We start from the raw sequence: 10430 nt of genomic DNA, 5'->3' as shown, positions 1-10430 counted from the left end.
TTTCCTCTATTCAATTTTCCCCGTCTTAATCGGCCACTCTCCGGCCCTCGATGACGATGCGAGTCAGAGACGGCGGCGCTCAGCGTCAAGAGAGTGCGTGTGGCAGGCGCACGCGCGCGCTTACGATGCCTCCGCGCCGCTGCGCCGCCTCCTTTCCTGCACGCTGCAAGCAAAAGCGCGTCTAAAAAGAAAAACACCCTCGGCGGGGTAAACCGTTGGGCGACGCTGCAAAAGGAGGAGTAATCTTCCCAGCCGCTCCTCTGCGACTCTTAAAGGCGGAGCTTCAATCTGCGCTTGCGTTTAGCCATTGGTCGGACTCAATGACCACAAGGCGTGGCTTGGAGTCGGAGCGGGAAAAGGAGGAGGAGCGGCCGGAACGAGAGCCGCGGCGGAGGAGAGTGATCGCGCGGCGGCGCTGTGTTCGGTTGCGGCGCCAGTGTCGCTCCGGGCGTTCCCGTGGCGGTGCGGCGATCGCGTTGACGCTCTGCTGCGTGTGTGACGACGTTCGGCGGCGTTTTCTGGGCACGTGAGGAGCGCGCGATAGCTGAAAGGCCGGCATCGTGGTGTGGCAAGATGGCGGCCAGGTGTCGTTCAGCTCGCCGGAGACGGGTCCGGACCGTGCCCTAGGGAGGTCCATGACGAGCGCTGCTCTGTTGTTGCCGGCGCCGCAGGCGAGCTTGGGCGCCGACATGGCTGACTTCCAGGACGTGAGTAGCGTGCGATATTCGATGCGTTCGTCCACCCAATTCCTTGGTAGTTGCGGGCTTGTCACTGCTCGCTGCGAAGCGGCACAGTGAGTGCGGCGGGTGCTGGTGACGCGTGCTGGCCTCTTAAACACTCAGAGATGTTTGTGGAAAATTATCAGGAGTGCTGTGTTTGAGTTGATTGAACTGCCCGCTGCCGTACGACGCCTTTCCCTGTAACGAGGCAGGTAGGTCGATGATCCATATCACTGGCTTGATAAATTCGCAGGGTTGGATTCATAATGGTAACTGGTGCAAGCAGGACGGATGTAGCTTATGTCTAGAAGCATGTTCAAGTTTGGTTCGTGTCGTAACACCCTTTAGTACCCAGCACCGAACAATGCAAGAGTGATGTCGTTAATGTGTTCATGACTCCTGGTTCTCTCGAGGAACAATAAGGCACGTTTGAGGCCGCTGCCATAAAGATAAAAGAAAAGCGTTTCAAGGAGCCAGCCTTACAATCCTGTTCTGAAGTTCTCCTCGGTATGGCCACAACGACGCCTAGCACACAGGCCTTGCTTGGCACAGTTGGATGTATTGTTGGTAATGAATAGCCATTGTTCTCCAGACAACCTGTGTTTTGTCCAAGGACAGCGTCTGTGGACTGCGGCCGATACTGTTCTGATGACAATCTGTTGTTCATGAAGCAGTTGTCAGAACGGTCATAACAGCAAGGAGAAAAGGGCAGGCAGTCTTGCACACAAGGGCACCTTTCCAGGTGCGAAAGCTGACTCACAACCTGGGGCTTGTACCGAGCAGGCTTAATCGTCGACTACTTTGAAATTAAGCCTATATGACAGACCTGTGAGGCGGAAGCGGCATGCATGTTTTCTTGACTGTTAGGGTTAAAACAACAACACTGACTGAAGAAGCAGGATCTTGCACCTTCCTGACCTCACTTTAACAGTGGACTCAAGCTATCATGACTTCAAGCCAACTAATCACGCTGATGACTACAAGTTGTATAGGTGCTCGTCTGCGATGTGCAGGGGTGGGAGGCTCTTTTAGAAAAGTTCATATTTATATCTCTGAGTGCCTGTTACAAATCAACTGCAGGTAGGTCCGGGCGTGTGTTGGACATCGGTATTTTCGTACGGTACTTTATATATTGCCGATGGGGCCATCATCATCAATAACTTCACTACGTCCACTGCGGGACAACAGCGTCTTCCAGTGACTCCCAATTAACCCTGTGCTGCACCAGCTGCTACCGCCTTATCCCGGCATGCTCCCTATTCTCACCCGCCAACCTGTCTCTGGCAATGGCGGATTCGCTTAATAAAGCATAGTGTCATATCAAAAAAGGGCAGCATTTTCTATGAAGGCTGGTGACGTACATACTTCGTCATCACCAATCCACTTTGACTGCAGTGCCCGTTACCTATAGAACCCATCTGTAGGCGTCAGTGTCGGACTAAAACACCTATGCGGAAAATTCATGTTGCAAGTGGTATTGTGGTGCAAATGCCCACGCTTTAGAGTGCACAACTACATCAATGAAAACACGTTCATCATCTTCATTCATTTTTTTAGCTCGGAGGAGGAACCATTATGCCGTAACATGGGCATCCAGTTCTCTGATGATTGGCAACTTTGGGCGACGCGCTGTTATAAACACACACACACCCTGACACGATGGTTGCAGCCCCGTGCTGGAACCAGCACTTAGTTCGGTCGTTATTAACGCGCAATTCGTTTTCTCGGTTTTTAATTTCCTTATTTGTACGCCTGAAAGTGCAGGCGCTACGAAATTGCTGTATAGTCCTGGACATTCCGGAACTTCGACTTGTCTACGATCCTTGAACGTCACACATGTGTAGTGGCCTACGTCTACATCACGTGTACGCTTGAATGTCATATATACATGGACTTCGGTCAATCGTGGCAGTAATCGGTTTCTGCTGATATTATACTATACAACACTGTATAATAGAGAGGGGACTTCTGTCCACTTTGAATTGAGGCAAAGTAACCATGCAGAGATACATTTGGAGAACTGACTGCAAGGGTAGGAAAGTTCTTTCTGTCCACGCCAAAATATGTGCGGATTCCGAGAAAAATGTTGGAATGAGAGGAGGACTGTTTCATATCCAGCCGGCAGCATTTCAAGGGAACTAACGCCCCTCATCCTTTATTTAGCTTTATTTAGGATACCTATGGTGTTTACAGACCGCAAGATGCAGACCCCTTTGAGAAAGTAATATTATCGGTTGCTTTGGAACTTGTCCTCTTCGACAATACACAGTTTCCTTGGAGCTACGCGCCAACCGTTGATGTCATGCATGGAATCAGATGCCGAAGAGACGAGAGATAAAACAAAAAAGACCTACAACTCAATCCACGGAATGCGGAATAAATGATATATATATATATATATATATATATATATATATATATATATATATATATATATATATATATATATATATATATATATATATATATATATATATATATATATATACGCTCGAAGTTCCTTGAAAACAAGCCAAATATGAACATATATTTTAACGAGTGGCGGTACAAGGTGAAGGCCAAGACTTAGCTTTTGTATCAAGGTATAGTTTCAGGTTAAAGAGAGCATGAATTGTAACCCACTGCTGAGTGACCTCATGATGACACATGAATCACGCGAATGGAACTGAAGAACCGCTTTTCATCATTGTAAAGAAAAGGGGAATAGTTAAGTTAGAATGTTGCGTGACAATCAGCAAATAATCTCGCACGTATACTGATCGTATACAAATTAGAAAACATCTGAATGGTCATTTCCATTGCAGCAAATGTACAGTCGTGTGCAATATAAGAGGGAACAAACATTTTTCACAAAGTGCGTATTTTCTGATTCTTGCCATAAAGTTGAGAATTAATTTTGGATATTTTACGCCACGAAATAAAAAAAAACTGATTAGAAAGCAGAAGAAACTGTGATTGTCACAGTGAATTATGGATTAATCATTGAGTGCTCACAGTTTATACCTTCACATGTTGCACACTCTGCTGTATATTCGTGCATTGTCATGTCGCCGTTGCTACGTTTTCGCCGCTTTTTAAGGTACTGTCTGGATGATGTCTGCCGAATTCGGTAGATACACGAAAAGTATTTATCCATGTTTTAGTGTGGCCGGAACCGAAATTTGCAAGGCAGCACAATACAGCCATACTTTTGCACATACATACTCTAGGGTATAAAGTTGTTTTATGAGTGGTCTTGGGGAAAAGCCGCCATTTTGCACCCTCAACCAGAACTCCACTGGGCGGCATCCAGCACACAGAGTCAACAGAAACGCCATGTTGAACGGACAATGAGGACAACTAAGTCCAATTTTTTTTCACTAAAATTCGATTTTTTGCTCCTTTCTGGTTGCGCTCAAGTTTCACCGGCAGCAGAGTAACCATTCATTTCTGAGAAAATTCGGTTTAGAAATGGAACCTTTTCTTCCCTGCCACTCAGTTCAAACTCTGTTAAGACAAAAAAAGGGCTCCGTGATTCCCGTTCAGAAATGAATGCTGGTGTTGCCGAGACTCAGGGATTCCTATGTGAAAAAAAATAAAACGCTTAACGGCGTAGCAGTTCGCTTGCGAAGATGACCGGCTGTGACAATACGCGTACTCCATTTTTTTCTATCTTTTCTATCTTATGAAAGCTTCGTTTTAAGTGAATTTATAGGCTTGCTGTTATAAGAACTTCGTACCCTGTCCAAACCCTCTAACTTCAATTTGTGTCCCTTTATGGAAGGCAAGGATAGCCGCCAAGCCTTCCTCACCATTTGACGTCCTTCTATAATGTTTGACTCGGTTAGCGGTGCATAATGCATAGTACTCTTGAGGCGAACATTTAAAAAATCATTCATTGATTATTGGCGGCTTAGGTTAAAAAAACTGCTGCCCTTGTGTTCCAGTTTTTTTTCCCTTTCAACCCATGATGAGTACTTGAACTCACATTTCTTGCATCCTGTAGAGCCGTGAGTATAGGCTTGTCTGCAGCGTTCAAATGGGGCCCTGCGGAGCAAAGGAAGGGAAATTTTGAAGCAAGCACAAGATTTCCCAAGCAACACAATTTCGACTGCAACCTCATATACAAGCGGCGCAGGCGCACAGGTAGCACACCACTAATACACCGCATTAAGTTTTAATTCCGCTTTAATTCTTCCGCAGCTGCACATACAAGAGAGTTAACGATTGTACGGAACCGACGATTCCAAGTTTTGACCATTCTGCTGAGTTTGAGACGTAAGAACATATTTTCATTGATGACTGCATTGCCCATTGGTTTGACTTCGCTCTAAAATGAGAGGTCCGTAACACACCTGACTGGGACCACCAGCCTGGTAAGGTAGTTTACCAGAGCCCACACAGGGAAGAGAAAATTTTGCTATGCGTCACCAGACCGCTGTTCTTAATATACACAGCAGACCCGTCGACTGCCGTATACATCGTCCATACAAGTCCAGGATTTTTGGACATCAATTTTAATTGGGAGGCAACAGTGGAACATTGTCAGGTACTGTTATGGAAATATTGAAGGTAATCGTCCATTCTTCCGATGCGTAGCAAAATATATTTTTTTTAATCTTGCGATTCCCTCGCATCCAGTAGTAAAGACTGCCATAGAAAACCAATGGGGAACGTTTCTGACGATAGCAAAACCTTTAATAGCAAAAAAAAATGCAAGCTTGCCTAGGGGAGATCTGCGGGTGTATTGATTTTTATAGTGAAGTCTTACGATATATGAAAAAACTATGTTCATAAACAACTTCCCGTTGAAAAATGCACTTGGCCAGAATTTCAGGGTATGAAGGGTGCTTCATTTCAGTCAATACAAAGTATGTATAAAATGCTAAAAGAGCTCCAAAGCCTTTCTTTTTTTCGGTGCAGGTGATCCGACCAGGCGGATATTTCATTCCAATTATTTGTGGACGTCGACTGATTAATGACACAGCATGTTTTAATATTCCAATTTCTTCCAGCGAATCCGTATTGTAACTCGATGCAATAAATCGGTCTTTTTCTTGAATGCTTAGGCACTCTCATTTATGAATATTTGCTACGTTTAATGGTACGTACGTCCACAGTTCCAGTCATTGGGCAGTGGGTTATGTTGCATGTGCCAACTTTCGAAAGCAGGATACCAGTGTTTGAAAGCTGGCTATCAATGTTTGAAAGCTGGATGCCAATGTTAGAAACCTGGATACCAATTTTGGAAAGCTGGATGCCAGTGTTCGAAAGTTGAAAAGCCAATCCGACGCCTTTACTGGCCATGTCGTGGAACGAACGCCAGGCCTGCGTTGGCCGCTCGATCGGACAAACGTTGGCCCAAAGCTGGCCTGAAAGTTAGGCCAATGTGTCAAAGTGGTAGCGCTTTACCTAAATGCCAATGTAGGACCGCCGTTCATGCCACTTTTTGCCAACGATCGCCCAGTGTTAGCCCAATGCTGTGGTGCTGCCTGGGTACACACTAAACAATTTCTCACCCTTTAGGGTGTAAATCAGCTGTCCCCAGACGAACACCCTTTTCCAATTGTTCGGTGCTAAAAAAGGGTGCGGAGATCAGCACCCTTAAGGAAGGGTGCACTTAATGATACTTTAGAGGATGTAATGGTTGCACCCTCATTAAAAAGTACTATTTTTCCACAACACCTCTACGAATGCATGTTAGAAGGGTGCTACACATTGATCCACCCATGAAGCAAAAGCTGTGGACTGATGCGCGCCCTCTTAACTTTCATACTGTGCACCCTTCCTGAAGGGTGCTGATCTCTGCACCCTTTTTAGCACCTAAAAGGGTGTTCGTCTGGAGACAGCCGATTTGCACCCTTAAGTGTGAGAATTTGTTTAGTGTGTAGTGAATGAAATCATGCACCCTGTATATCTACTCGAGGCGCGGCATTCTAGGCAGCGTCTGCAGCAGTGACATCCGCGACCGTCCACGCAAGTGCGTGCCATCGCGCCTTCTTCTCGTCCCAGAGAAAGAGAGAGAGAGAGAAAGAATGAAAGAAGCAGCGATGCTCGGCGCGAACAGCGCATGCGGTGCGTGGGTTGGGCGACCGGAACCACCGCGGCCGAAGAGCGAAGTGGTGCGTTACCGCCGCTTGGCACCGTCGCTCAGCGACAGATAAATCGGCCGATTAATCCCACGCAGCGCTGCACGCCTGCTTTTTCGCAAGACAGAAGGGGAAAAAAAAAGATGAAATCGGCAATACAGGGGATCAGATCTCGATCGCAGTCACGGCGCGTATGGTGCTTGGGGTGTGTTGAGAGTGGTTCCAAGTGCGTTCGAAACGAGATCAGGATTTGAGGAGCTGATCGCTATACAGCCATGCGATGTGCGCGCTCCTGTTTCAGCTAGTCGCGATATACTATACGTGCTCGCGTTGCGGCTGTGGGCGTTAACGGTTTGTTAACGCGTGGGACGGTGTGTAGTGGTTTAGGATAAGGGGGTGTGGATTTAAAGGCTGCGTTGCATGACCTGTTCTAGAGGCAGCCCTTCTTTCGTCGTGATCAATTGAGCAGGAAATCGTTTCGGATTAAGCTTCGGATTAACAGATCCCGCATGCCATCTGCGGCAGTGCATGCACTGCGGCAAGATTCTACGCGATATGCGAGAACTGTTTGTTTGGAGCGAGTGCAGAGAAGATTATGCCTGGCTTTGGAAGAACGAAGTGATTTAAATCAACAGGGACGTCGCGTTTTTAGGTTTTGTTTTAACTTTTGCTGTCAGCGGTGCGCAAGGTCTCAGAAACGACAGAACTAGAGAAGACATTCGAATGTGCTCTAAATAACCTAATAACGCATGCACTGTTTTTCGCCAACAGTTGTATTTGTGGCTTCCGCAGGGCTGTGACGTGAGAGGAAATGACGTAAGAAATGGTCACGCCCTGTGGGGGTAGCGAATACGTCATTGTTCCGTGAGAGACGACTTTTGCCGTTTTGCGTGCAGTCTCGACAGTAACAGCCTGCGGAATTCGACACCGAGACTCGTGAATTAAGCAGAGCTATAATACATCGTGGAAAACAGACCGGAGCATGTATCGCCTCAGTGTATTCACTCACGAAGCACTGTACACCGTTATATCAGCACAAGATTCAGAACGAGAAAACCACACCGAGCAGAGTTTTGATATGCCGAACAAATCGGGATGCCTGGGAGAGGTCGAGGCGAGACCGAGTCGGATCATTGATCTCGTTGACATTCTTAGAGCCAGGAAAACAGTGTAAGCAAAGAATAAAAAGAAAACTATACTTACTTATTTATGAGGGCAGTATAACCGTATTTATGTAACCCAAAAGATACTAACTCTTCTCAGTTCAGATACCGCCCGAAAGGGAGCGTACCACCAGACCTGAAGGAGTAGCGAGAGGTGAGTTCAGGCCTGTGGTAACGAATTCCCAGTTTGCATGCCAAATTCTTAAGGATCCCTGGTCACAGTTCGAGATAAATACTGACTGTGTATTATAAGCGCAGCACTGCCAAGACAAATCAGCTAGTAGACATAGTAACAAACACGCAACGACACCCTGCATAAGACGAACCGGCCACTTGCCCTCTAGAGGCATGTGCCGGCAGTAAGAAAATATCTCAGGCTGTATATCAGAATGAGTATAGTCGGCATTAACAATGATGACACGCTGCCATCGCAGCAGCGACTGCCATGAGCTCCTTTAATTTCAGGCTCTCGTCAAAACCGCCGTCAGCAACTGTCGAGCCCGGATACATCGAACGCGGATATTTTGACTTTTTTGGCTATGCCGAACGCACAGGTTACCCCCTTAAAAATCCCGCGTAAAAAGTACGGGAAAGTCACGCAGTATATCGAACTCAGTTTTCGCCGGTCATTCGATATATCGAACGGTGCGCTACGTCCCTGCCAACGGCGCTTCTCCTAATCACTGTTCACAGCGTAAAGACGGTCGGCTGCGCGGCCTTGGGCACCTGCTGGAAGCGCCGAGAAATGGCTTGACGAGGTGAACGTGGGGTGAGCTTCAGCGTGGCCTTCCCTAGCTTGTACTCGTTTTCTACGTCACGCCGCGTTCATGGAGGAAGGCAACCTACGCGTAAAGCCTAGCGGTGACCCTCGCTTCTCTGCCGAAGGCGTGTAGATACCATCTCTATCTTAGTTTTAATGCAATTAGTCTATTTATAGTGTACTGGTGACATGAATAGACATCTTATAATAGGAATTTGCTAGTTCTCATCAAGCACTGTCCGCTGCAGCTCCCATGCGAAGCAGACTAGGCCTAGCGACGACTAGCGAGAGGTGCGCTTCCAGTATGTCGATGGGCGCACGTCGCTGCAAAAAGTGCAGCACTAGCCTCCACGGGTGCAATGTGCTTTTGCTTCGAGGTTACAGGTAAGCTTATCTGTTGCCATTTTTATATATCGAATTATAGATATATCGAACCACTTAGTGATTCCCCTCGAGTTCGATATATCCGGGTTCGACATCTTTGCCCGTTCATAATCGCGATTTGCTTCAGCGATCTGCTCGCGCGTTAGCGTCAACTGCGCATGCGTCAGAGTGGTGATGCATCGCGATGCGGAAGCAGTGTAACGCGGTAGGTTAAAGCTTTAAACCTATTTTGTGACTTCTTTAGAGGGATGAGCTTGATTCCCATAGTGTGGAATAAAAACATATTCTTAAGGTTCGTTCTGACAGGCACACCTGAATCTAAGGCAAGCGAAGGGATGTACGTGTCTCAAGACTCTCTGTCCCGTTTGCTTCTCACATCTGTGACTGCATCAACACACTTTTTTTTTTACTGTGATTAGAGGGTAAAGGTACGAGCCTCAGTCTGCAAGGGCAACCATCTCTAGCAACCGTCTCTACTGATTGATTTATAAATCAATACGCTATGCGTCTAATATACTACGAAATTTAAGTCGTTCTGCGCAAAAAAAGAAAAACGAAAGAAAAGAAAAACTACAGCACGTACTGTAGGAGGGGTACAAAAAGGGCAAGATACAGATGATGCAATCTGACTGAAATCTCTCTCTTTCACTAATGTTTGATTTGATTAACTTCTGTAGGGCTGTGAGGTGTAGCCTTTTTTTTTTTTTGCTGCCTGTTTGTTGCCGCTTTTTAGCTGTTTGGAAAATCGCCAAATATAATTGAACTTACTCGTCTGACATCCGGGTTGCGGTATCTTTTGATAATTACTTGAGATGCAAGTCGATAAATCCTATCGCCCTCTGTGTGGAGCAGATTTTATTTGTGTTATAGTCGGATACAACTTAAGTTTGCAGTGGAGCTCTGCCCACAGTCAGTACTGCCGCACGAAATTCCTCCGAAACAAAGAAGTAATCTATTCTTAAGGCTTCTCTTGTCACTTAAACAAGAAGCTAACCACAACAAAAAAGTTATAAGCTCCAGAATTTTGATACTTGGCTTGTTTAATAAAGTGAGGCATTAGAAAGCTGATTTAGTTTATTTTTGTGACTGGCTAGCGGAATAATACAGTACGCCGTGGACCGTGGCCCAGTGTTAACTGCTGTTTCTTTTTTAAGTTGTATCCTACTATAGGATTCCTATTTGAATGTGCCAGGGCCGTATACAGAGGCGGCAAGAGGCAGCCGTTTGATCTGAATTCAAAGCTGGTTTTGGTCGCCTCTTGGGAAATGCTGCCGAAGGTGCCAAGAAATTGATAACGCTGTGAATTTGACACACCCGTAACAACAAAACAGCTTTG

The 10430-nt window shown here is 46.3% G+C and overlaps 1 protein-coding gene across 2 annotated transcripts in view; it reads left to right on the top strand.

Annotated features, from left to right (window-relative positions):
* Positions 1 to 394: 394 nt before the first annotated feature.
* LOC144109915 (uncharacterized) overlaps positions 395 to 10430 on the top strand; it is a 42821-nt gene continuing 32785 nt past the window's right edge. The window contains exon 1 of one of the 2 annotated variants that reach the window (XM_077642682.1): positions 395 to 707. In XM_077642682.1, coding sequence (XP_077498808.1) covers positions 636 to 707 — 72 coding nt within the window. In that variant the 5' untranslated portion in view covers positions 395 to 635. The remainder of the gene's footprint in view (positions 708 to 10430) is intronic. The other variant, XM_077642683.1, reaches the window with a different exon arrangement.

Source organism: Amblyomma americanum, chromosome 11 (assembly GCF_052857255.1).
Source record: "Amblyomma americanum isolate KBUSLIRL-KWMA chromosome 11, ASM5285725v1, whole genome shotgun sequence".
Classification (NCBI taxonomy): domain Eukaryota; kingdom Metazoa; phylum Arthropoda; class Arachnida; order Ixodida; family Ixodidae; genus Amblyomma; species Amblyomma americanum.
The sequence above is the reverse complement of the archived record's forward strand: the minus strand, read 5'-3'. Positions and strand labels throughout refer to the sequence as shown.